At 33.1% G+C, this 26858-nt stretch overlaps 9 protein-coding genes across 10 annotated transcripts; 3 read left to right on the plus strand and 6 right to left on the minus strand.

The window, feature by feature from the left end:
- Nucleotides 1-2015: 2015 nt before the first annotated feature.
- Nucleotides 2016-4329, minus strand: LOC108041673 (fibrinogen-like protein 1). The gene is made up of 3 exons (XM_017119655.1): nucleotides 4083-4329; nucleotides 2936-4017; nucleotides 2016-2695 (listed from the first exon to the last, which is right to left on the minus strand). Exons 1-3 carry the CDS (start codon nucleotides 4158-4160, stop codon nucleotides 2530-2532), a joined length of 1326 nt encoding a protein of 441 aa, XP_016975144.1. The 5' UTR covers nucleotides 4161-4329; the 3' UTR covers nucleotides 2016-2529.
- A 454-nt stretch (nucleotides 4330-4783) lies between these two features.
- LOC108041669 (fibrinogen-like protein 1) lies at nucleotides 4784-6612 on the minus strand. Its single transcript, XM_017119648.1, has 3 exons — nucleotides 6367-6612; nucleotides 5235-6310; nucleotides 4784-5007 (listed from the first exon to the last, which is right to left on the minus strand). Exons 1-3 carry the CDS (start codon nucleotides 6439-6441, stop codon nucleotides 4875-4877), a joined length of 1284 nt encoding a protein of 427 aa, XP_016975137.1. The 5' UTR covers nucleotides 6442-6612; the 3' UTR covers nucleotides 4784-4874.
- Nucleotides 6613-7782: 1170 nt separating this feature from the next.
- LOC108041674 (mitochondrial import receptor subunit TOM20 homolog) lies at nucleotides 7783-9713 on the minus strand. Its single transcript, XM_044461579.1, has 3 exons — nucleotides 9515-9713; nucleotides 9376-9451; nucleotides 7783-8243 (listed from the first exon to the last, which is right to left on the minus strand). The coding sequence occupies exons 1-3, from the start codon at nucleotides 9642-9644 to the stop codon at nucleotides 7934-7936; spliced, it is 516 nt and encodes a 171-aa protein (XP_044317514.1). The 5' UTR covers nucleotides 9645-9713; the 3' UTR covers nucleotides 7783-7933.
- A 1358-nt stretch (nucleotides 9714-11071) lies between these two features.
- LOC108041675 (4-aminobutyrate aminotransferase, mitochondrial) lies at nucleotides 11072-13220 on the plus strand. Its single transcript, XM_017119657.2, has 5 exons — nucleotides 11072-11205; nucleotides 11261-11385; nucleotides 11566-11737; nucleotides 11876-12038; nucleotides 12150-13220. Exons 1-5 carry the CDS (start codon nucleotides 11169-11171, stop codon nucleotides 13111-13113), a joined length of 1461 nt encoding a protein of 486 aa, XP_016975146.1. The 5' UTR covers nucleotides 11072-11168; the 3' UTR covers nucleotides 13114-13220.
- A 574-nt stretch (nucleotides 13221-13794) lies between these two features.
- On the minus strand, nucleotides 13795-19671 carry LOC108041671 (neurocalcin homolog). The gene is made up of 6 exons (XM_017119652.1): nucleotides 19615-19671; nucleotides 18217-18276; nucleotides 14591-14690; nucleotides 14408-14526; nucleotides 14144-14332; nucleotides 13795-14069 (listed from the first exon to the last, which is right to left on the minus strand). The coding sequence occupies exons 3-6, from the start codon at nucleotides 14658-14660 to the stop codon at nucleotides 13875-13877; spliced, it is 573 nt and encodes a 190-aa protein (XP_016975141.1). The 5' UTR covers nucleotides 14661-14690; nucleotides 18217-18276; nucleotides 19615-19671; the 3' UTR covers nucleotides 13795-13874.
- LOC108041672 (neuronal calcium sensor 2) lies at nucleotides 15420-19667 on the minus strand. Of its 2 annotated transcripts, XM_017119653.2 has the most exons (6): nucleotides 19615-19667; nucleotides 18217-18276; nucleotides 16778-17374; nucleotides 16567-16710; nucleotides 15872-16000; nucleotides 15420-15735 (listed from the first exon to the last, which is right to left on the minus strand). In XM_017119653.2, exons 3-6 carry the CDS (start codon nucleotides 16886-16888, stop codon nucleotides 15559-15561), a joined length of 561 nt encoding a protein of 186 aa, XP_016975142.1. In that variant the 5' UTR covers nucleotides 16889-17374; nucleotides 18217-18276; nucleotides 19615-19667; the 3' UTR covers nucleotides 15420-15558. The 2 variants fall into 2 exon arrangements, with proteins under 2 accessions (XP_016975142.1, XP_016975143.1); XM_017119654.2 differs by lacking the exons at nucleotides 16567-16710; nucleotides 16778-17374.
- A 1253-nt stretch (nucleotides 19672-20924) lies between the features above and the next one.
- Nucleotides 20925-22597, plus strand: LOC108052496 (flightin). Its single transcript, XM_044461611.1, has 4 exons — nucleotides 20925-20941; nucleotides 21518-21793; nucleotides 21856-22011; nucleotides 22078-22597. The coding sequence occupies exons 2-4, from the start codon at nucleotides 21522-21524 to the stop codon at nucleotides 22208-22210; spliced, it is 561 nt and encodes a 186-aa protein (XP_044317546.1). The 5' UTR covers nucleotides 20925-20941; nucleotides 21518-21521; the 3' UTR covers nucleotides 22211-22597.
- Nucleotides 22598-23131: 534 nt separating this feature from the next.
- LOC123038077 (N-acylneuraminate cytidylyltransferase A) lies at nucleotides 23132-24202 on the plus strand. Its single transcript, XM_044461585.1, has 5 exons — nucleotides 23132-23210; nucleotides 23275-23465; nucleotides 23519-23723; nucleotides 23793-23960; nucleotides 24028-24202. The coding sequence occupies exons 1-5, from the start codon at nucleotides 23137-23139 to the stop codon at nucleotides 24134-24136; spliced, it is 747 nt and encodes a 248-aa protein (XP_044317520.1). The 5' UTR covers nucleotides 23132-23136; the 3' UTR covers nucleotides 24137-24202.
- A 45-nt stretch (nucleotides 24203-24247) lies between these two features.
- On the minus strand, nucleotides 24248-26829 carry LOC123038076. Its single transcript, XM_044461584.1, has 2 exons — nucleotides 26167-26829; nucleotides 24248-25863 (listed from the first exon to the last, which is right to left on the minus strand). The coding sequence occupies exons 1-2, from the start codon at nucleotides 26699-26701 to the stop codon at nucleotides 24329-24331; spliced, it is 2070 nt and encodes a 689-aa protein (XP_044317519.1). The 5' UTR covers nucleotides 26702-26829; the 3' UTR covers nucleotides 24248-24328.
- Nucleotides 26830-26858: the final 29 nt, after the last annotated feature.

Raw genomic sequence — 26858 nt, forward strand, 5'->3', positions numbered from 1 at the left:
TTGTAAAATATTTTACTCAACAGAGAAGTATTGTCCTTACATTTTAACCATAAAAATATTATCGTATGTTGAAGCAATAACGTTATAAATATTTATTATGGTTAAATATCGTATACAAAATTGTAAGTCTTGTTTTTGCGTGTGTCCTCTAATATTTTTAAAGAATTGAAAGTAAATAAATAACGGTTTCTCTTCTAAAATAAAGGAGCAGCAGTTTTTCTTGTAAAAAAAACCAAAACTACAAATTTTTTTATAAAACAAATCCTTGGCTAGTTATAATATTAGGTGTCGTAGAGCCCAGCAATCCGTCATTATACAACAACACCACCCGGTGAGAATTTTCTGCTAATTTTCCTCGGGGAACAAATTTTATGGACATTTTTTATTGATGTTATATGAAAAAAACCCATGTTTATAAAATGCCATAAAATATCAGAAATTGAAAAAAGGATATTGCGAAGAAGATTGAAATTGAAAACATATATTTCAAACTTTAATTTTTCTATTTTATGCAACGTAGCTTATTAACTTTTCTTAAGAGCTTTTTGTACATACAGTCAAAATGTGTAGATAGACTATAAATATTTAAGTTACTAAAGTTATTAAATAAATGTATACACTTTTACATGTTTTTCTAGATTCTTTTAAATCAGCTTTTTTTCCTGGATTTATAGTTATCCTTAAATATTTTGTTTTTCGTTTTAGCCAAATCAGTCCATGGTTAGTTTACTTATAAATGCCGGTTTTATTGCGTTTGCCACAATAGTTCATATTGAAAGGTAGGTTCTCGGCAATTATTCGCCTTAGATTCAATGCGATTCGACCTGGAACTAGCAATGCTTTCAAGATTTAGGTTGTTTAGATCATCGATTGATGAATTGGTGAACTCCGTTTTCGAGTGGCCGGACTTCTCAATGTTTTTACTCAATCTGGAGACTCTCGTCTCGAAGAGTTCTTATTTCGGCGGCCAAAGCGAAAGAACTATCTAATATATCGATAAAAGGATCCATTTCTGTGGTTTTCCGGCACTCGCTTTTCTGTTTAATATATTCCTCCTGGGATGAGTCGTTCTAAATTGACATGACCTGCTAGCTTATATCATCCATTATTATCTTTAAAGGATTCCACTTCGAACTCCGACTTGGAACCATCCCTTTGTTTATTATAAGTATATTACGGTGAGATTATAGGCAGTTGTACCATCTGCAACAAAAGGAAACATATTCTAACATGCCTTACAGAGTGTAAGTTTTTTTTACCTAATTAATTTAAAAATAGGCGAAATGTCTATACGGAAATAATACTTTATATGGCAATCCAGTATTCTCCACTTAAGTCATAAAATCCTTGAAAAATTTCTTATCCTTGCCCAAGTGGGAATTTACATCAATTCTACGTTGTATGACCATCCAACCAGGACCAGATGAAGGGATATCTTCAAAAACTGCTAAGAACGGTTCGCAATCAGGAAGCGTTACCTTAATCCATTCTGAAATTATGAGTAATTACATTTTTTTGTGTCAACTCTCAACACTTTTATTGAGCTCCGCCAGTTTGTTGTCCTTTTCTTTTAATTTAAATCCATATGTTATAGCTTCGTCTTCTAGCTGGGCGATTGTTCGCTCTCTGATTGTTTCTATAATTCTGGGCCTTCTCATCCAATTGGACACATTTGTCGTCCTTCTTTTTTTACAATTTTACAATTTCTGCATTTATTTTTTCGACTTTTTTTCTTATACTGATTAATGAATTTTATTAGACCGGATATTTCTTTGAATTCATCTTCAAATAAAAACTGACTCTTGCTTAAATCGAGCACATTTTCAAACTCAACAATTTTACTCCGCATTTGCTTTATGATTAATGGACATTTTGACTTAATGGACTTTTCGTACTCACTTGCTAATTTCATCGAGTATCAACTTGGCAACGAGGTCGTTTATTTTTATTTTATTCCTTTTAATAGTCTTCTTTAATTCTTGACTTGTCCTAAGTTCGTTTTTTAAATATGCAGTGACGTCTTATTTAACACTTAATATGTCCTATAACTTGTAAAGGATTAGTGCGACTTGGAAAATTTTTGGTGTGCTGATTTTGAAATAAACCAGGTCTCTAATGAGTTTTGAGATTTGTGGACGTGGAAAAACTGCTGTCATTTTGCAGTCAACAAAGTTAATTTTTAGATCAAATTTTTAAAATTTACCGAAAATATAATTTTTTGTTTAACGAATACGTTAAAGGTACTTATATTTGGTTTGTTTTTTCACCTTTTTTGTGAAAATTTAAAATTAATATTATATATGCTTACAACTATATTAATAACTGTACAGCTTTTCTTAAAAGAGTTTAAATACTAACCAACATAAAACAATAAAAAATCTTAATGTGTGTTGATTAGTAAATTAGTTACTGTGTCGTAGTGGTGATTACAAATAGTTCCACTATGTTAATGTTTACATATAATGACATCTAAACACAGCTCTTTCGCCTTAACAAGTGCGAAGCTGTCATCTGTGAGAAAATAAAGTTTTATGATTGAAGACAACCTGGTCTGTATTTTATTATTGGTTTTGGCCTGATAAGCATTTTACACGATTTAAGAGAATATCTTTTCCCCATATTCCAACTACCCCACCAAATGCCATTGCTGGTGTCCAATTCAATTTTAGATCCGTGGTATTTTCCGTTTAAATTACTGAAAAAATATATAATTTAGACTATATCACAACAGTAACAGGGTGTCAAAAAAATGTCCAGGCAGTTCAAATCCCTTAAAAATCGTATGTATACTGATAAAAGAGAATCCGAAGTGCAAAATATTTCCTTTTCTGAAAAGTTTCTCAAAAGCAGTATAGTAGAAATACCTTTTCCAATTAAGAATGATTTTTACTGGCTGAAGTGATTTTTAAGACATCCCTTAAAATATTATTCATACCAATCATTTGTACCCCACCATCCAGAATGGAATTTTTTAGGATCATAGCAATAGGAACCTTCATAAATATGACTCCGCAAGGCATCGCCAGCATTTCCTGTGTATTTACCTAAGGACGTCAACCTAAATTCCGCATATTCGCCTCCAACAACAAAGTCATCATATCTAGCGAAGGCAGTAACATTGTCAAAATCGACAAGTTCAATATACAACTCATGTCTACGACTTGCTGTCAAATAATGCAATTTTTCACACCCAATCCAGAATTCGCCAGATAAATCTCCATGGCCGTAATAAAAACTACTGTTTGTGTTAATGTTGACACTTCCGTCAAATCTACGTTGTATGACCATCCAACCTGGACCAGCAGAAGGGATATCTTCAAAGATTGCTGCAAAGGGTTTGGAACCAGGAGGAGTTACATATTTAATTGAAGGGATTTCAGTGCAGTTAAGTAGTAAAATAGATTCACTTGTGTTTTCATCATCTACAGGTAACTCAGCCCATTTCTTTTCCATTTCTTCAAGTTTATCGTCCTTCTCCTGAAATTTACATTCCAAATTCACAAGTTCTAATTGCAGCTTTGTGATTATATCCTCTTTCTCTTTCAGTAAGTTTTTGTATTTATGGTTCTTTTCATCTAACTCGACACATTTATTGTCCTTTTCTTGGACTTCACATTTCAATTTTACAATTTCGGCGTTTGAATCGTCAATTTCTTTCTTATAGTGATCGAGCGATTCCAGTAGACCGGATGTTTCCATATCTTTAATTAGGATGTTACTCTTGCTCAAATCGAGAACATTTTGCAAATCTGCGATTTGACTTTCCATTTTCTGTATGCTTAATTCTTTGGTTTGATTAACTAAATCGATCGACAAGTGCAAGGATTTGATAACATCGTCCTTATAATTAGACTTTTCCTTCTCACTTGCTAAATGCATTTCGGCGATTGACAACTTGGCAACGAGATCATTTATTTTGGTTTTATTTCTTCTAACATTTTTTTTTAGTCCTTGCACGATCTTTTTTTGATCGCTTGTTTCACAACTTATACCTTCAATATCCGAATCGCTAGAAGGCTGTAATAAAATTGTGCATATTTTAGGATTTATTGAAGGGTAAGGATACATATATTAAACCTCACCGAATTGTTTTCAGTGGTTGAGTCATCGAATGATCCCCGAGGTTTCTGCGAGAGATTGTTTAAGTTCTCAGGTTTCATGGCGATCAATTTGACAATGTGAAAATTATTGGTTTAAAAACCAGTATAATATTGACAGAAGTCAGATTCGTCATAAATAATGGAATCTTTATATAAATATAGCTTCTACAACTTTAAGTCATTAATTAAGAAAAACAAAATAAAAGAACACAATCGCTGTTCCAATCTTTAGGCTGCAGTGTGACCAGATTTTGATTAAATGGGTACGTTCTTTAAACCGTTTAGGCTTATTAAAGAATAGGGACATTCCTGACACTTATTAATTTCCCGTAAAAATACAACAAATATTTGAAGTCTACGCCAAATCTATACTCCTTTTTTTCTGAAATAATCCTTACGCTGCTTATTACTTTTGCTAAAAATGTAAAGGAATCTCTAACTTTGATTTTTTAATTACTTTTAGCAAAGCCTCCCCACTTAAACTATTTGTATACCCTTGCAGAGAGTAAAGACTTCAAGTTTTGCACGCTCGTCTGTATTTTTGTAACAATTACAGTCAAATACTTTTCAAAACATAAAGTTGGAGATCTAATTATGATCGAAATAGAAAAAATAATTGCTTAGTTATTTTTATTTAAAACTAGTTACCTACCGAAATAAATCAATTAATAAAGACTAGAATATTTAATATACATTTATTTTCTTGTCACTTATTAAACTGTTTATCTTAATTTAAATATTGGAAATTAATCAAAATTTCCTATGTAGATCCGATTACGGTTTTGGCCTGATCAGCATTTTACACGATTTAAGAGAATATCTCTTTCCCATATTCCAACGGCCCCACCAAATTCCATTCCAGTCTTCCAACACAATTTTAGATCCAAGGTATTTTCCGTTCAAATTACTGAAAATGTATGAATTATTAAACTATATAACATAAATTAAAGCAAGGGTCTCAAAAAAATCTTCGAAAATTTGTTTACATGGTAAAGAAAGGAAAGTATAAAGGTCAACAAAAACATGAGATATCTAAAATAAGTGCCTGTAACGCTTGATTTAAAAACAAGTTATCCAAATACATATTCCGCGCTGAAGTTATTTTTGAGACTCCTTTTAAAATATTGTTCATACCAATTATTTATACCCCACCATCCATAAAATCCATTTCCAAATCCAAATACTTTTTCGTTAAAAGGAGCTTGATTTATATGACTCCGCAAAGCATCTCCAGCATTTCCCGAGTATTCACCAAGGGACAACAGCTTGTAATCTTCTTTCTCGCTTCCAACAACAAAGTGATCATATCTGGCAAAAGCAGTAACATCGTCAAAATCGACCAGGATAATATACAGTTCGTGCCTTCGACTTGTTGTTAACTTGTGCAATTTTTCACCTCCGATCCAGAATTCGCCAGATAACTCTCCACAGCCTTTGTTAAAATTATTTTTTATGCTCGTGTCAAAACTTCCATCGATTCGACGTTGGATGACTAACCAATCGGGACCGGCAGAAGGAACATCCTCAAAAACTGCTGCAAAGGGTTCGTAATCAGGAAGCGTTACCAATTTAAATGAAGGATCCTTGGTAAAGTTGAGAAATACGTGTGATTCGCTTGTGTTTCCTGCATCTTGGGTGTACTTAGTCAAATTTTTTTCCATTTCAACAAGTTTATCGTCCTTTTCCTTAAGTTTACATTCCAATTTCACAATTTTGAGTTTTGATTCGTCTATTTGGAATTCTAGCCGGGCGATTTGATCTTCTTTCTCTCTAAGATTATTATCATATTTCTGGGCCTTCTCATCCAATTTGACCAGTTTATCGTTCTCCTCATGTAATTTTTTAAATTCTGCATTTAAATCGTCAACTTCTTTTCCATGTTGATCGTTTGAGTCGGTGTCGTTAATTAAGCTCTTACTCTTGCTTAAACCGAGTGCATTTTGCAAATTTACAATTTGAGTTTGCATTTTTTGTATGCTTAACTCTTTTGTTTGGTTAAGTAAATCGATTGACATTTGCAGGGTCTTAATAAAATCGTCCTTATCCTTTATATTCATTTCAAGCAAACTGTTCTTTTCCTTTTGGGCTTTTAAATTGATTTCAACCTCCGCCAACTTGCGCTCCAGATCAATGACTTTCTTTTCATTGCCTTTTCTAGTCTTCCGTAGTTCCTGAACAGCACCAGACTCCTTTTCTGAATCACTGTTGTGCTGAAATATCAATCCGCGTTAAATAATAATATTAAATTATGATTATGTTTGCTTACTGAATTGTTCTCAGAGTTAGAGTCTTGACAAGACCGAGACTCTTGCGATAAGTTGTTCAGATGATCGGGTTTCATGGCTTTCAATTGTCAATGCACAACTCGTATTGGAAATAGACCAAGTAATATTGTTAATGCTCACGTCTGGTATTTATTCGGAAGGCTTTGATAATAAATAGACAAGCACGAACTCAAAACAACTAATTTTTGGGAAATACAGAGTTCAATTGCAATCTTTATCTTTCGATGTGACCAGCTCTTCACTATGGAATATTTTAAAATATGGGTATTCCTAAAATTGAAAAAATGCATTTTTTTGAGCTGTTGCCAACTATTTTTTAAAAATATATCTTTTGAAAACAAATAAAAAATTACCTCTTTATTTAGTCACTCAACATTAAACAGAAACTCATATGCCAAGCAAAATCAAAAATACGCTTACAGCTGCAAAAAAAATGGCCCCGAGAAATGTTTAGTTGTGCACGCTACGAACGATTAAAACCTTTTTTGTAAGACTTAACTAAAATTAAGTATATAAAAAGTAAAAACATTATTTAAGTTTTAAAACTTATTTGAAAAAATTTATTAAAACTATAAAAATCAAAGAAAAAATAAGAGCAAAACATTTCCAAATTTCACTTTAACTTAAAATGTAAAAAAAAATTAACTAAATCTGTAACCATTAAATCAAAGCTCCAATTTTCCTCCCTTGGCTGTAATGACATAGAATTCAATAAGAGAAGTCCTGCCGTTGTTTTAAAAGAATTTTGTCCGAAATGATTCGAAAACTTTGGATTGACAGCATTAACTGATTGTTATGGCCTTTGCAATATTATAATTTTAGACAAAAGTTTACAACGAAGTAAACGAGACATTATATAAATGTATATATATCCTTGATAAGCATCACCAGGAGTTTGTTTAGTTTATTTGATTTAACCTTCTGTCAGTTTCTACGCCAACACGTCTCGCAGTTTAAAAACAAATTAATGAAACAAATTACAGCATCGTTGTCTTACCCATATACCGAAACACTCGCAAAATAATAACTATTATTCTCACGATTACAGATATACCGATTTAATTTTATACAAATCGATTCAACATATTGACGGTAAAAATTAATCATTACTGGCAGCTTTATGTTTAAAGGTTTAATTCGTATACCCAACTTTTCCTTAGCCGTTACATCCAATTCAGATTTTTCTTATATTATTGCACTTATTTTCTATAACTTATAAAAACCATGTATCCCAAGAATAATTTCAAGATTTACAACATTTCCATAATTTTTTATTGTTGATATACTTTCATATACCCATCTTATGAAAATGATTGACAAAATATATTTTTTAGATTTTATCTTTAATATTCCTTTAACGTCACTATCGCAAGAAACAAAAAAAACAGAGCACAATCTTTAAGTGTTAACAGTTTACGCATATTTATTTTAATGTATTGGGAACATCCAGAGAAATCAATATATAAAAAAAATATGATGTTTATATATGAAGCCCTTAATTTCTACTGTTGAAATTTATATTTCAATTTCTGTAGCCATCTCCAAGTATTATTCCAGGTCATCGATACTTGCGTTTCCAGATGAACACTCTATAATTTTGGCGCCGTCAAGCTGTTGCCCCGAACTCTGACCCAATGTGATTGGCCCGTCGTTTCCCTCGGCGGCCCGATTCCCAAACTCTTGCATTTTGACGATCAGCATCGCGAATACTTGAGCTGGAAGGGAGGATTGCAGCACCTGGAGCAGACGAGCCGGCTGGCCACACACTACGATGGCATTCGCCAAGTGCTCAACGCCACTTTCAAAGTCTCCGCGAGCGATCAGGGTCTCACCCAGCTGGATTTCTTGTAGGAAATATCTGAAAAGATTCCGAGAGAACAATTAGTTAGGAACGACTGGAACTGCATAAATAGAAACATGAATTTGTGATGAGATAAACAATTTTTGGACATGTTCGAAACTTTTCAATCTAATATTAAATTATAAAAAACACATTAACTTAACAAATAGCGAAAGGCTTTTTCATATTAAAATTGCATAAAAAGTAAGTATCTATTTGGCGTGTGGTTTTCTCAACAAAACTTACATGCGAATTGTTAATAATGAAATAAGTTACTACAATCAGAGAAAAGGATTTCTTCACTAAAACCATTCAGATCTATAAAATGGTTTTTTACAAGTTGTACATTAGGATCAAACATTTTTTTTATATCTGCAAATCGAACAAAATACCAGGAGGTATTCAATAAAGCTGTAAGGCCATTAATTCTTTAATTTTTGTTGATAATTAATAATTGTTAAGGCCCTCAATCTATTAATATTTTTATGAAAACAAATAGGTACAGCTTTATTGGAAACAGATCACAGAATTTTAACTAATAAAATGTAATTATCTGTGATACTTAGATTTTTTATTAAAAAAATCAATTTTTTATCGCACAGCGGTGTTAATATGAAATATGACTCATGAAAGAAAAACTCGTGCGTTCAAAGCAGTTTGATATACATCTGTTTGTTTGCAGAGGGGACACAGTGGACTAAGAAGATTATGGTTTACTTAAGCTCATATCAAATTTTGTTTTTGGAGATGTTTTAATATACATATTACAATACACACAAGGATGTATTACACAGCGTTTGTTATACAAGGTGCTGCAAATGTTTTATTTGTAGCATGATAGAATTAAGTTCTCGTTTTTAATAGTTACACTGAATTGTTAATGTCAAAACTGATTTATTTAACAATCAGACTGGAATTTAAATCTGCAAGTCTATGCGGAAATCTTAATAGATTGTAATTTGTTTACTGTTTTTTACAACCATTGGCTTAGATAATCTGGAGATATGTATATGTATACATACATATGTACATACAATGATTTGGCTGAAAAAACATGGACTTGCGTGTATGAATGGAGTTGTAATGAATCGGTACAACTACACGTGCCGCATTATATAATAGATTTCGCGTTGGAGAATGAAAATCTTACCTTTCGATGGCTTCATGGTCGTTCAGGTTTGGAATTCCAGGCTTGGCAGTGCCGCTTTTCCGGTTGCGACGACGACCTGAAATGTGATGAATCGCTCAGTTTCTTTCATAATTAACTTTGCTCCCAAATAGATTCTTACGCTCACGGACTTTCTTCTTGTATTCGGGGTCATTGCGGCGCTTCTTATCGAAGTAAATGCAGTATCCTATGAACAGAGTTCCGGCCACTCCCGCTGCAATTCCAATTGCAGTTTTGTTCATTTCAATCATATTACGAAAACTCTCTTTACTTCAAGTGTATCTTATTTTACATTCCGCATGTGCCATCGATTTACATAAAACAAAAATCGATATCATCAAATTCTATATTTTCCATGTTCTGCAGTTGATTTCGACGAAATTGAGACGGTGGAATTGGAACACGATTAAATAATTAATTAAGAATTAATTAAAATTAATTCTTAGCAACGCCGTTTAGATAAAATATATAATAATTTAAAATAGTTAAGTTTGAAAAAGTAAGTTTAAGAGAAATATCTATCCTTGGTGCTATAACATAAATAAAATAGATTAACAATATTTGAAGCATAAGATGTTAATATAAGCTTATTTTTTCTTTTTACTTTGATAATTTTTACCTCATAGCATATTGTGTAAGTTTCAGTCGTAAAAAGTTAAAAATCTTAGCAACAATAAAAAGTTAAATGGTTTCCAAAAAATTGTCGTATAAGATAAAAAATGTATATAATAATAATGATAAAAACCAGCAGAAAATATAACAAATTATATTTAGAAACTTTCAAAATTTAAATGCAAATTAGTTGTAAAAACGATCTGATCTGAAACAATTTTTCAAATATGCCTGTAATTTGAAATTACAAACATTTGAACATGACACCTGACAAAACACTTGTCAACCATATCTCAAGTCTGAGTCTAAATTATTGTTTTCTTTAAAAACAAATTTTAAATTCGTAATAAGTTAATTTATAAATCTAAATAGCTAGTCAAATATGCTTCTTAATAGAAAATTGTTCTATCCCAACTACATTTTTTCATAATTTATTTTATTTTTTTTACTTTTATGCATACAAGTACTCCCTTACATTATATACAAAATGAAGCTGGGAACCAAATTAATAAATTTTAAAAATATTTATTTATTTCTGTGAGGACTATATTAACATATCCATTATTAAAATGATCTTATTTGCCATTAAAATTTACTTTAATTTTTATTTTAAAGGTAAAACCAATTTCCTTATTGTCAATTAAAAACGAAAGTGTAAAAACTACCTGATTATTTTGTTATGAAAATAATTAATTTAACTATTATCAAAATTGGTTTTTAAAATGTTGTCTTATTTGTTTTTAATTCACCCACCATGATTTTCTTTAATTTAAAAGCAGATTTCGAATTAGCTGTTAAAAACTATCAATGAATAAACAATACGATTAATTAGTCTTTAAGTTAAGATAAGAATGTGAAGAAATCTAAACTCCTTATTCCTTTACAAATTTGAAAAAGTTGTTCGTTACTTTCTCCCAAGAATATGTAATTGACGCAGAACCATGATGAATTCCAAAAGCTAAATTGATAAGTTCCAAACTGCGAGTGTGTGGTTGTGCCTCAGAATATGGATACGTGTATATACCCGCATACATAAGAGCCTATATGTTTGTATTCTGTAAATATACATTTCTCTTTAATAAATAAGTATTAGTGGCTCGTTGTTAGCCTTCCTATTGAACAATTCCTTCACTTAACCCCGGAGCACTCACTCGATAGTAACCATGCGGAGCTTGTGGCTAAATACGTTGACCAAGCAAAGTAAGCAATAAGAACACTTTAAATTTGAATAAAAACTGATAAGGGTTCGTTTTAGGCTTATATCGGTTGAGCACCAAAAGGTACTCCACCAACAATGAGCCCAAGGAACCTGTGGTAAAAACTAAATCAATACCTGGCCCGAAATCGATTGAGCTTAAGAAACAACTGGATTCTGTTCAGGTGAGTTTTATTTTTCGTTATCAAGGGCACAAGCATTAAATGCTTCACAACCGCAAAAGTATATTTTTATTTTTATCTGGACATCAGGCCATGTTCACTTGATGATAACTTTATAGACCCCTAAAGTGTCCCATTCTTCCATTGGGAATTTATTTATTAAAGCGAATTGTTATTTTATAGGCCACCGGAACCATCCAATTTTTTGCTGATTACGAAAAGTCCATTGGAAATTACATCTACGACGTGGATGGAAATGTTTTACTAGATGTCTACACTCAAATCTCCTCAGTTCCCTTGGGTTATAATCATCCGAGACTTTTCAAGGTCTTCAACAATGAGCAAAACCTGAAAAGTAAGTAGGATGGGAAATAAGATCTGCTGCATTACAAATTCCGATCAGTATTAAAATTAAAAGAATACAAATTTTAATTAATAAATTATAATACTTATAATACTAAGGCTTCAAAACGAATTCATTGAATTTTTTTAGCTTTGATTAACAGACCTGCACTTGGTGTCTTCCCTGGCAAAGAATGGCCAGATAAACTACATTCCGTTCTGTCGAGTATTGCACCGAAAGGACTCAACAAAATCACGACGATGATGTGTGGTTCGTGTTCAAATGAAAATGCATATAAGAGCATCTTTATCTGGTAAGTTTCGAAACCCATCGTAAATTTTACTTAGAGCCTTGAGAATTCCGAAAACGTAAAAATAAATATAATATTTAAGATTTCTAAATCAATTTGTTTTTTTCGCTTTAGGTATCAAAACAAACTTCGCGGCAATACGCCCCTTACCGAGCAAGAGAAAACCTCCTGCATGATAAACATTCCTCCAGGAGCTCCAAAACTAAGTATTCTCTCATTCAAGGGAGCTTTTCATGGGCGCACCTTAGGCGCTCTATCCACAACTCATTCAAAGTATATTCATAAGCTGGATGTTCCTTCCTTCGATTGGCCAATCGCCTCGTTCCCTGAATACAAATATCCCTTGGAGGAAAATGTGCAGCACAATAAGAAGGAGGATGAAAAGTGCCTTAGCGAAGTGCAGGATCTTATTCAGCAGTATGCCAGCAAGAATCCTGTGGCCGGAATTGTGGTGGAGCCCATTCAAAGTGAAGGAGGCGACAACGAAGCATCGCCCGAATTCTTCAGGAGCCTGCAGGCGATCTGCAAGAAGAACGGCATTGCCCTCTTGATTGACGAAGTGCAAACCGGAGGTGGTAGCACCGGCAAGTTCTGGGCCCATGAGCACTTCGAGCTGGACGGTCCCCCCGATGTCGTAACGTTCAGTAAGAAGTTGCAGTTGGGTGGCTACTTCCATAACGATGACTTTTTACCGAATGAGCCGTACAGAATCTTCAACACTTGGATGGGCGATCCGGGAAAAGTGCTTCTCTTGGAGGAAATTGTGAAGGTAATTCAGGAGGAAAAGCTGTTGGCCAATGTCGCTGTGGCCGGAAAGGTTCTGAAGAATGGTTTGTTGAGCCTGGAGAAGGAATTCCCGCATATCTTGAACTCAACACGCGGTCGTGGAACATTCTTGGCCATTAATTGCACCAACACCAAAGTGCGAGATCAAATAATCGGCGCCCTGAAGTTGCACGGCATTCAGACGGGAGGATGTGGGGATATTTCCATTAGATTCCGCCCAGCTTTGATATTCCAGGAATATCACGCAAACATCGTCCTTGACCGCTTCCGCAAAGTTCTTCAAAGTATTTAAGAAAAAAATGAAAAAAACAAAATATGATTGTGCTCTGAAAATTGCCACTGCATGCAGTATATATATGTTACAAAAATGAATAATAAAATGACTTTATTTTATCCTTATTTATTAAAGGTTGTTCTTTATTGCCTGGATTATAGATAAAGCTTTCGTTTCATTTAGTGAAAGCCGAAGCTTCCTGATGACAAAACCACCAAAATAGATAAAGTAATCTAATCTTTATGAGTTTTCCCTTTATACAAACCGAAAATATAGAGCAATGGGAATTTATGGTTTTATTTAATTTTGTTGATAATATTGTCAGCTAAGATTAGCTTTATATATTATATATAACAAAATTAGTTTTCTGAGATTTTAAATTAAAGTACAATTAAATTTATCCTATTTCGGTTTAAATTTATCAAAAAAGTCACCTACAGAATAATATTTAACTATTAGAATCTTATACCCGAAATTATAACCTTTGTAAGATGTAATAAAATTAATTCCGTACTTACTTTTTTTTACCATTTCCATATATATTTTGTACAAAATCGTTTCCTTTATGATCATTTTATTATGAAAAATTTAAAACCTCAACATGGGTGTTTTGGAACGGTCATAATAGATATTATTTAATATTATAATTTAATATTATAAGAATTGTTTATTATAAGAAAGAAATATACATAATGGCCATACTGAAACAAAACAATTTAATTCGCAATTACTCTATACACGTTTAAATGATTATTGCTTGCTTTTCAATAGTAATTAAGTTAATGAGACTGTGGATCACACTGTAATAATCGTACTATTGATGGATCACTTTTGGCTCCTTCAATGAACTCTTCCAAGCTTAATTTTCCATCTTTGTTTCGATCCATTTGCCGAAAAATCTTATCGGTTCGTTTCTCAGGAGTACTTTCGTCCTCTGGCATTTTCATCACCGACCCGACCATTTTGTATATTGCCTAAGGAAATGAAAATTGGGGTTTTCCAAAATAAATTACTTCAACGCCCTGTAAGACAAATAAACCAAACTTACTGTAACAATTTCAAGCATTTCCTGCCGCGATATGTATCCGTTTCCATCTAGATCATACATTGAGAATGCCCATTTAAGTTTTTGCTCGAGTTTACCGCGAGATGTGACACTTAGTGCACACAAAAACTCTCTAAAGTCTATAGTGCCATCGCCGTTTGCGTCAAATGTCCGAAAAACATGTTCTGCAAACTGGAAGAGGTGTTAGTAAGATAAACGAGTTCATTCTGAGAAATTAAAAAACAGAAAGATAAAGTTCAATTTTACCTTGCTGGCATCACCGTATGGGAAGAAGTTCCCATATATCTTCTTAAACTCTTCTACTGACAAATGCCCACTAGGGCAATCCTTAAGAAAGCCTTTATACCATTCTTGGATTTCAGCATCTTTAAAAACATTTAGTTATTTTTAGTTGATTTAACATAAAGTAAGTATAGTTTATCAACTTACCTGTGAACTCTGTGTTTTGTTTAAGATCCTCCAAAACTTCAGGTTTTAGTTTACTATTTTGCTTTCCCATTGTTGCAGAACAATTTCATTATACAGTTATCTTAAAATGCAATATAATTATTTATAATTAACAACTGTATATTGGACAAACATAGAAAAGTTTTCATCGGGAACCGAAGTTTGAATACCATTGCAGACCGATTAATTATGGGATAGCCAAATTAAGCAAATTGAATTTACTTCACTGTGGTGTAAACCTTTTTAACAAAGTTGTTATTAATGCCTAATCCCATGTATAATAAGACGTTATATACCACTTAATATTTATATGTATATTTATTTTATTTTAGATGTAAATTGACAATTCATATCCAGCTCAGAGTAGCAAGAAAAAATTGAATGTTATATTTCTAATGAAAAACTAATTAAATAAGTATTACTTGAGTTGGAGAAATAAGAAGATAAAATAAATACAAGAAAATCTAGGCATAGGTCTAGAAAGAAATGTAATATCTCGACAGTAAAAGACCAAAAAAATGTTTTGTTTGTATTGGAATAAATACTATATAAATATACTAGTAATATATAAAACCACACAGTAACTTTAAATAAGTTACAATCCTTTTCGTAATATAGAAAAAGAAATCCATATTTTTGCCATTTTGAGTAGTTAGAAGAGCGTCCATTCATCAATATGCAGCTATTCGTTAAAAAATATTATTTTTGACCAAGCTAAAATATTAATGGGAAATTAAAAAATTAAAATTACAAACGACACAATGACGCAGACTTAATGTTTTTAAATCTGATGAAATTTTTAATGTATTAATTTTAATGACACACTGAAATAGTTTAATGATTTCATAGTTTTATAGTAGTTTAATTTTAGTATAAGAAATATAAATTAAATATTTATACATTTCATTACTGATTTCATCAAATACACACATATTGTAGGATATAATTGTTTATGGTGCCAACATTTTTGACAACTCCTCATCTTGCAAACATCCTTTCAAGAACTCATCTTGGGTTAATTGACCATCATTATTTTCGTCCATTTTTGCAAATATATTTTTTGCTCTTTCTTCTGCTGAATCAGCTGGACGATTAGATGAGCACGCTCCTAGCATGTCATAAATTGCCTGAGAAGACAAAAAATACACCAATTAAAAAAATACAATAATAAAAACATAAGATTACAACATTTCAATAGTGATACGCAGCATATTGTTAATCCTTTATTGAACAACTCGTGTGGTAACACATTTTAGTTCCTACCTGAACAATTTTGGTCATTTCTTGTATGTCTATGACACCGTTGCCATCGACATCGTACATTCGAAAGGCCCACTTCAACTTTTCTTCCGGTGTTCCGCTTGAAGTTACATCTATTGCGAGTAAAAATTCCTGAAAAAAGAATTTTGAATGGATTTACTGTCTGAGACGCTAACAGTTAGGAAATTCTTAAGCAAATTCTTAAGAATTTAAAGCTGCAAAAGAAATCGTTGTCAAACTAAAGATACATCTATGAATTTAGGTGATTTAATACTTAAAGTATCATGCGCGAAAGGGGCCCACAAGCTGATGTAACTATACAATAAATAATAACACAATATGCATTCTCATCACATATACAATATACATACGATCAACGCGATGCACAGGAAAGGGGCAACCAAATATGTACAATCTTCTTTTAAAAAATCAAAAACTCTTAAAGTCAACAGTCAAGTGGTCTATTGGCTCTAAAACATATTCGTAGCTTGTCCAGACATTCTTTAAACAGTGCCCTCAGATGGTTATACAAATTTTCAAATGACCAAAAAACTAAAATTTAATTTTAATTTTTTCTACTTTTTTTACTCATCTTTAACCGCATTTCTTCTGTTTTAAAACTAACATAATATCAAAAGAAAACTTTTAATGTGAATATTGTATCGGCAGAAACGAGATTGTAATTGAGGAAAAATTACCTTAAAGTCAATATATCCATTTTTGTCCATATCGAATGTACGAAAGACATGGTCGCAAAACTCTTCCGCATTTCCGGATGGAAAAAACATTTTATACATATCGACAAATTTTGCTGGCGTCAATCGGCCGTTTGGACAATCTTGCTGTACAAAAAGAGACGAACGAACAAAATTTGAGACTTTTCTTTGGTGTGGTAATATTTGTACTCACCTTAAATCCTTTATACCACTCTTTAATTGTGGCTTCGTCATATCTCGTATGCGTTTTTAAAAACTCCATGTCTTCTTTGGTTAAACGGTCTTTACTACTTAAGCACCCCATGTTTTCACTGTTTATAACTTTTTAGGAGCTAGCTTGTTTCTATTTAGTTTTTTTCTTTGTTTAAATTGCTTTGCCTGGTCTGTACATTTGACTTAATGTTTATTTGTGGACAGAAAAACTCCAAATCAATAATTGTGCTTGTATAGCATTACGTTAACGATATGTATGAATTGTGGCACGAACAAATGATTATTGAACGAGCGACTCATTTATAAATTTTTCTTGATAATAATAAGCAAAAATGTACTTGACTATTAACTTGTATATTTCAAACCTGATGTGTACCGAAGGACTAATCAAATGGTTGAGGCGCATGCGCGGAAATTGTCTCTATACATGACGATTATTGGTTAACCATATTTTCTGTACACGGTAGGACTTTTTTAAAAAAGGAAACAGGGTTGCCACGTTCACCTACAACATTTATCAAATATTCCACTTGGTTTATTACAAAGACGTTATTTTGAATTAAAAAAATGTTAAATGCTAAAAAGTAAAATAGTTTGAATAAGAAAAATAAATTAATAGTTTTAAAAAGAGTCCCCTCTAGTAAGGTTATTCCCAGCATGGAAGCTTTTTATTATAATAGCATAATATGCTTATTGCTGTCCGCTCTTTAGGTTATTAAGGATAATAAACCAATATATTTAAGGCATATTTAAATTTATAAATCACTTTTTATTGGTATTAAGTATTATTTATAAAAAATTTACAAAAAGCGATGCAGAGCTGCAAATTAAAAAGTTGTATCAGTCAATTCCCACGTAGAACGGTTACCTTACTTTCAAAATAAAACGTCACACAAATTGCGATCCCGTCAGAAAAAGCAAAATGCCATTCTGGAGAAAGCAAAGATCAATGATCTAATAGTGCAAGCTATGAACAACCACGAAACAATTACTTTTAATTTAGAGACTTTGTTTCATTTTTTTTTATAAATTTTGCTGCATATTTTACACCAGATTAAAATATAAAAACGGATATTCTCCATTAATATAACTCCTTTCTTGTAAAGAATGGCTTTATCAAAAAGCATTCTGCGATTTTATCAATATTGAAATTATCTGCAAGGGTATTTTTATGTGTTTTTAATTATAATTTTATTGATGGTTTTACTGAATCCGAGTGGGCATTAAACATGATTTGTTAACATGATTGATTATTTTAAAGGTTTACACACACATTTGGAAAATATTTAATACAAATAATATTTGTTTAATTGGCTGCTTAAGTATTAGGTTAGTCATGCATATTGGGCTATAATTAGGCTAGGCACGAATAATATTGATGGGATTTAATATTTGTTTCATGTAAGATCTTAAACTTACGTGATATTATTTTCCGTCGACCAAGTCAAGCAGCATTATTTTCCTCATGAGGCTAGTAAGCTGAAAATAAAAATAAAAAATCTTATTAATCAAATACCATACATTATGCACAATAAAAAACTAATATGTTTAGAATTTATAACACACAACATCAATAATTCTCACTCGCTTTTTACAAGTTTTTTTCCATGAATTTATGAGTTTTTTAGGAAAATATTTAACTAGAAAAGAAAACTTCTAGATTTTAATTCTTCAAAAGTCAAAAAAATAATTTAACTAATTTTATAATCAAATATCTGATGTAGTTCCTTAAGATTTTTTTTTGATTGTGTAGTTTTTAAAAAATGAGTGATTATTATTTTGTTAGGACAAAATAGAATGCAAAACAAGCGTTTAAATATCGATTTTAAGCCAATGAATGACATTTCTAATATTTGTATATCCGAAATCGGTCCAAAAACTTGTGCTCATTTCCAAATTATTACTTAAAAGGTTTATTGATTAAGAATCGGAAATATGTTAAAATCTTTAAGGTCATGGTCAATCGTAAAATAATGAGTTGATTTTAGATATTTTCTTTTGTTTCCTATGTCACGAATCCGATCCGCTTTTGAACACGTATTTTGAAAGTGAGATTCAGAACAAGGCTTTTAAGGTCACTTCTTAAGGATTTAGTTTAGTTAGGTACCACTCTTTATTCCGGAATATGCGAAGGCAATGCAATTTTAAATCCCCTTTCATGATTTATACGCTGAACGAAATCGAATTTTTGGCACACGCATACGCCTGCGTGTCACGTGGGGAAAACACGGCCCGCGCCTATAATTTTTTCTATCCGAGAGTTTGGTGTTATGGCTTTTTTACATATGTGCAAAATTTTCACACCAAATCGGGTTAGGCTCTAGATAAGAAACTAGCACATCCGATCCAAATTTTCCGTAGAGTATAGCTTAAACTGGGTTTATTTTGGATGGCTGGGTGGTTCAATTAACTACACGTTTCAACTCCCAATGGGGATACTCGATTCACCGTCTTACATAAATTGACACTATTTTCGCTCGAGAATTTAAATGCATTAATATAACCGGCTCGGATGGTGGGGGGCTTCCAATTTAAATAAAGTAGTTTGTTGTTTGTCTATATGTATGTGCGTATGTATTGAATTTGTTTGTCACATGGGCCACATGCCCATATCCACATAAAACACAATTTATATACGCATTTTTATATCCAATATAAATTCGTCCTAAATTGTTATTTTTGATATTTATATATGTACTTGCATGCATATATACATATGTACACAAAATATACATATCCACGCAAGATTAACAAAGTGTGTATATAGTTCAGATCACTCGGATTTTTGATGGCTTCCTGGGCGTGAGCGTTTATTACCTGAAGAAAAACTATTACACATTGATTGTAGGCACATTTCTGCTACCTGCTAAATTAAAACAGTACCACTTTTTGCAAATGCAATAAACAATCAATACAACAAATTTAGGGGTGGCTTAAATTAAAACGATATATATTGAATTAGAATTTTATCGATAGATTGTTGTTGCTTACATTGTTGTTGTTCTTCATATATCGATATCAATCACGGAAGACAAGTCCAAACTTAGAGAGACCGTATGGAGGATGATAACACACCCCAATTAGTGGAACAGAAGTGTTCCACATTTAAATACAATTTTAAAAAAATAATATGGAAAGACACTGATTTCATAATTAAAATCATAATCTTCTCATATTTGGTAAGGGCACAACTTTATTTTCCTATTAACATTAGTTAATTTAAAAGCCGTAAGTAACTTTCCCAATCGAATAAGTTGAAATATAAATAAATAACAGTCAAATGATTCAGTGGTTGATAACAGGTAAATATGATATTTCTTTACATATTATTGTTTCCCTTGTTGTCTTTCTGTATTTTTTTAAAAATGTAGTAGTCACTTTAAAGATTAAATATAGATAGATGTTTCAATAATACAGTTTTTTGTATACAAATGGGACTAATGCTTTAGACATACGTTTTAAATTTTACAAAAACCAGAAGACTATATAATGTAGCTGACATGGAAACGATCGGAAACTGAATGGATTTATTGTTAAACCGAACGTTGTTTATTAAAAATTAAGATTATAACTCGATAAGTACCAAATTCTTATTACATTAAGCTATTTACCGTTAGGTAGTTAAGATAAATAAAATTACTAGTTATTTAACTTAAGTTAAAAGAGTTTTCTGATGTATAAACTCCTTACCAAAAATTGTATGGAATTTTTCCCAACGGATTGAAAATGTACAAAAATATATATAAAATTTATAAGTATTAACTGAATTTTAAAAATAGTCTCCGAATTTATATAACTATTATTAACACGTTTTTGGTTTCATATAAAGTTTAAATACATGTTTATAGAATGTATAAAATATAATAAAAGAAAATTGTCGTAAGCTTTTTCTATCTAAAAAATAATGATGATCTTTTTCAAATTGATTAAACTAATGGGTCTATTTAGCTAATCGTTGGCGTACATAGGTGTTAATAGTGATTTGACCAATTAAATGTAGTATGTGTGTAGGTATGTCAATCGATGTATATAGTTTCTGCTTCTCGATATATTTAGATTAGGTTTTCTAAGTGCATTTGCTTCGAGCAGCAGTTCGATCATTTAGTCTTTTTTCTTTTATATCAGTATAAACACTATAGTAAAGGTATTATCGCTTGATTTTCTAGTGAACCCAGTATCCTAGTTGGCTGGACTTGGTAATAGAAAACCAATGTGATAAGCTTGCCCATAACATACAAATATATATTTGCTAATTAGTCAATAACAAGGACTTGTATGACGAAAAGTCCTTCGCAAAAACACCTGTGACTTAAGTGGTTTAATGTTACTTTTCTTAAAAGATAAAACAAATGAATTCAGGGAAATAAAAATAGCTTTAAGATTGTCAAGTGATGTAACCATATATATATAGATTTATATGCATTGAACTATTTAAATCGTCCTGAATTCAAAACATTTTAAGAAATAGTTTATTTCGGCGTCCTGAATTTTAAAAATTTAGCAAATGTGAACTGTTAGTTTTAATGTTATGCAATTATTGGAAAGGTCACAGTAGCTGATAGGTTCTTAAATTACTGCAGTTCTAATCTCTTATAATAGAAAGAGTCTGCTCTTATTTCCGAAAAACAATCATTCATTTGAAGAACTTTGGGTTCAGAGAATAGAGGTTACTTGGCCCATATCGGTGTTATATTATTGATTTACCCACTTTCGATCCCAGTAATATGGCAGACGAAGAAGATCCATGGGGTTTCGACGACGGCGGCGAGGCGGAGCAGGCGGCTTCATCCACCCAGGCATCCAATCAGGGCACTCCGGCCGTGCCCTCCAAGGCACCTAGTGTGGCGTCCGATCACAAGGCTGATAGCGTGGTGGCTGGGACTCCGGCCAACGAGGAGGTTCCTGCTGAAGAAATCGAGGAAATCAAAGCGCCTCCACCTCCGCCAGAAGATGATGGGTACAGGAAACCCGTACAATTGTACCGGCACTGGGTCAGGTTGGTGGCATCCGAAGATTTCGAAATGGGGGTCAAGTCTTATGCAATCTCACATTTTGCAGGCCGAAATTTCTCCAATACAAATATATGTACAACTACAGAACCAATTATTACGATGATGTAATTGACTATATTGACAAAAAACAAACTGGAGTGGCACGGGAAATACCAAGACCTCAGACGTGGGCGGAACGTGTCCTGCGCACACGGAATATCAGGTAATTTATTTATGACAAGAAAGGGGAATCAAATAAAAATAAAATATTAATATTGATTCATTTTAGTGGCAGTGACATTGATTCTTATGCACCAGCAAAGAGGGACAAACAATTAATTCAAACACTGGCTGCCTCAATAAGAACTTATAATTACCATACCAAGGCATACATTAACCAAAGGTATGCTAGTGTCCTTTAGTGAGTGCACTTAAATAGAGTAATAGAACCGTTATAAAAGATGAATACTCGTAGTTATAAAAAAGATAAACAGTTTAACATGATCTATACATTATAGTCAGTCAGTAAGCGTTTGTATATCTGCGCATCTCCACACTCTGTATTGGCCTTATATAATGAGGTTAATAACGCTCGGTAACACTTTTCAAGAACCAAAAAATATATTTTGTATATTTTCTAACGAGCGTAATTTCTGTTAATATATTTTTATATATATTTATATATATTAACACAACTTACCTCTCAATACATGGTATTTTTAAGATTATTTACTTCATTTTTAGCAAAGTAAATAAATTAAAAAAGATAAATTATATTTTAAAGCTTAAAATAAAAAACTGTGCAATAAATAAAAATAAACAAAAATCGTAGTTTTATTTGTCTGTACAAAAGAAGGAATGGAAACTAGAACTACATTTACAAATTGAGATTACAAAATTGAGCCTCTGCAAAGAAACACGAAAAGACACCCACTTCGGTGGACTGTCTGTTCAGAACTACTCTATATGATTGAGTAATAAAAAATCACAATGGTCCAAAGTCCGGATATATAAAGTACAAATCCAGAGCTTATGTTCATACTCACCCTAATAATTCACAGTAGAGTAAATTAAGCTATTGTGTGCGTTTAAATTATATAGAATTTAGAGTGGACAAGTCAGTAACTTTTTGCTAAGGTTTTTAATTTCAAATGCAAAAATGTAAATACAAAATTAATAATGGAGCCAATAAATAGTAAGTTATTTTAATATGGATGGCGTTTTTAATAGAATATTACATCGCATTACATTACATTTTCAGTTCTCTGGTTCACCCTAACAAAAGTTCTCCATGGGGGCTACAAGATTTTCCTTTTTTTATTCAGACCGAGATATAAAGCAAAACGCAATGATACAACTTAAGCCCGTCCCCTTCCTTATTTTACTAGTGTTTGTTTTTGAAACTGGGTGTGCAGAGCTTTGGTAAGAAATAAATAAATTAATAATTATTTCAGTCATCAACAGTAAATCAGTGATATTTTTTCAGTTCGAAAAATGATATACATGCATTAATTTTAGCCAGAGGAGGAAGCAAGGGTATTAAGCTGAAAAACTTAGCTGAAGTTGGCGGTTTGTCACTGTTGGCCCGCACAATTATAACAATTAAAGATTCGTCTTGCTTCAAACACATTTGGGTTTCCACAGATGACAAGAGAATTGCCATCGAGGCGCAAAAGTGTGAGTTTTAGTCTGACCATTTCGATTTTAAATTATTTAATTAAAATATGCAGATGGTGCCATTGTACATCATCGCCCTGAGAAGTTTGCCAGAGACGACACCCCTTCAATCCATGCAATTACGGAATTCCTGGGAGTACATAAGGGTATTCAAGACTTTGCCTTGTTTCAATGCACATCAGTGTTTCTAAAAACGAAATACATTCAAGAAGCTGTTCGAAAATTTGAGACACATGACTGTGTTTTTGCTGCTAAGAGGTGTGCAATTTTATTCAAGACATCAAGTAACTAGAAAATGAATGTTATGGATTGCTATTCTTTATTTAGATCACACTATTTACGGTGGAAAATGGTTGATGACATATTAGTTCCAGCGGAATTCGATTTAAATGCTAGGCCAAGGCGACAGGACTGGAAAGGTGATATTGTGGAAACAGGAATGTTTTATTTTTCAAGAAGGCAGCTAATAAACAGTGGACTTTTACAGAATAACAGGTAATAACTAGTTAAGAACTGTTGTTTTGAAATCCGATTTAAAACTTACAATCTTATGCATTTTTAGGTGCTCCATTGTGGAAATTGATGTCAAAGACGGCTTAGAAATTGACTCAAATCATGATCTTACATTAGCCAAATATATTTTCAGTAGTGAAACGAAAACGGATTTATAAACATTAAAAACAATATTCTTATTTTTCTAACGAATTACACTTCTCCTATTTAATATTGATCTAAAGAGTGAATCCCTTGTATAAATTAAATTAAAATACGCTTGCTTTTTCAGTTGAATTCGTATTTTTTTATTTGTTTTAAATTTTGTACAATGCTTCCAGATATTAATATGATGTTAACTATGAACTAACTCAGTTTGTGTCTATATTTGATTTAACATCTCTTGTTGGCCAGGCTATGACCGAGGAATAGCGAGTGATTCGCTTGGTCAAGAGGCGTGGCATTAGAGCGGTAGTGGTGGGTCTCAGAATTAAGCAAGTTCTTCCAAATCGAGCTAAGTACAAATAGGTTGAGTTGAAATTGCTCTTTCCGTTGGCAGCACCTCCAATCGATCGAGTTGTTTCCTTTAGTGACTTCTTGCTGATTAGTTGATTATCTTTTTCCTCAGATTGCTCCTTAGTTTCCAGTTTGGGAATCTCAGCTGGCTTCTTGGTAAATAGTTGCTTTACTCCTTCACGATTGGTTGGTTTTTTACTGTCTTTTAATGCCTTTACTCCTTTGGATGAGTTATGATGTCGCTGGTGTAGATTTATGGGGCAACAGGCACGTTGATGCTGTTGCTGCTGCAACAGTTGCTGTTGCTGTTGCAATTGATACATCTGTTGGTTGTTAAATAACCATGGGCAATGGCAGCAAGAATGATGATGGGCTTGCATCCTGTAATGGGTGCACTGGTTGCAACTACACAATGGCTGGCACAGGCAGCCGGGGTAAAACCCACCGGCAATTGGAATATTTGTTTGCTGGTTATGCAGCGTTGAAGTAGAAGTTGCCATGACGGATGGGATCATGTGCTGACTGAACTGATGGATGGAATTAGGATGACTACCAAATCCCATGGAAGGATGAGGTCGCAGATTCGGTAAAGGACAACACGAACCATATCCATTGCAGGGGCAATTTGCCCCGTTTTCCGTTTTCAACATGCAGCAGTTGCTCGCGTGTCCCAGATCTTGAACCTGACTGCAACCAATGCTCAGGGGCATTTGGCAGACCTGAGGTGTCCTTGGCGAGCAGCAATTGCTGCAGCTGCAGCAGGAACAACTTGAAATGTTGCTCGGTGCTGAACTGAGGAATTGCTGGCAAGGATACATCATGGGACTGCCAGATGGTGCTCCTGTCTGGGACATTGGTAAGAAACCGAAGGGCATATACGGAAAGGTGGTGCCAAAAGGTTGTTGAAGTTGCTGCTGAGGCATTTGTTGCTGATGCTGCTGTAGTGGCTGTTGTTGCTGCTGTGCCTCATGTTGCTGCTGTGAATGATTTTGCTGCTGTGCCTCATGTTGCTGCTGTGCCTGATGTTTCTGCTGTGACTGATTTTGCTGCTGTGCCTCATGTTGCTGCTGTGTCTGATGTTGCTGTTGTGCCTCATGTTGCTGCTGTGTCTGATGTTGCTGTTGTGACAGATGTTTCTCCTTAAGCAGTTGCTGTTGTATCTTCTTGAGCTGTTGGTGATGCTTCAGCTCCGTCTGCTCCCGCAGTTGTTCATGTTGCTGCGGTGTCTGCTCTGGATGTTTTTGATGTTGCTGCTGTTCCCGAGAAAATAACCTATTGCTAGGCTTTTTTTTTATTTCGGGAACCAATTGCGTTAGCTCATTACTTAATGTAGGCATTTTGTGATGGATAGTTCTCAAGGATAGTTTTCGTACAGGTGGTATTGCATTGCCTAGAAAACAAATTAGAATTAAAAATCCCAACAAAAATATCAAAATCTCCTTTGGATTAAAATTGTGTCACACATTATACATTATACATTAAAATCAAACAATTATTGGACGTCGAATTATGAGATTATATTGAGAAAATTCGACCCCAAGCAACAAAAATGCGAGCTAAATTTTAAGAACATAGTTTAACGTCTAATGAATATAAATGAATGATTATATTAAAGATGATATGTAATCAATGTATTCAATTAGTAAGTAATAGTACTGATAAAAATAGTTAATACATAGACTGTCGAGATTACCTTTCTGAGTGTTATTATCGATAGATCCCATGTTCTTGCTGGCACATAACTCTTTTGTTTGAAAGCAAATCTGTGACTGCGAAATCTTTCGTCTTGTGTGGGAAGATACGGATTCATCTGGTCTTGGATGCTCCATATCATGTTTAATACGATTTCGAGCCAGTGCATCCTCGAGAACCACGAAGGAAGGCCTGTTTGCCAGGTCTTTGTTGCAAAGTTTAACGAACCGAGGCAGAACTCGGTTCGCCTTCAGACCTTTAGGCTTTTGGTCATCAACTAACTTTGATTGTAGTTCATATGAATCCTCTTTCACCACAGCTATGCGAAATCGCTGATTCATAATCTCGCCCGACAGTGTGGAAACTTTACTGTCTATTCCATCTTGTGGCGCTTTGCTGACGTTTTCTGAGTTATGAGAACTAATTTCGATTAGACCATCAGAGCCCACGGTGATAACGAAACAGCACTTGGCCAAGTTTTCTTCAGTTGGCTTGCACACTTGCCCCGAAGATTCACAGTCGATCTGGGACTCCATTTTTGACTTGCTATCCGGTATTCACCACAAATTTTGATGTTATATCTGGTCTGGGCAATTGTTAAGGCAAACGCGTTTACAGCATTATTCTATGTTTTTTGGGTATTAAAATATATTGTTAATTTTGACAGAATTCCTACCAAACTGCTGATGTTGT

The sequence above is a fragment of the Drosophila rhopaloa genome, unplaced genomic scaffold (assembly GCF_018152115.1).
Source record: "Drosophila rhopaloa isolate 14029-0021.01 unplaced genomic scaffold, ASM1815211v1 contig_47, whole genome shotgun sequence".
Lineage (NCBI taxonomy): Eukaryota > Metazoa > Arthropoda > Insecta > Diptera > Drosophilidae > Drosophila > Drosophila rhopaloa.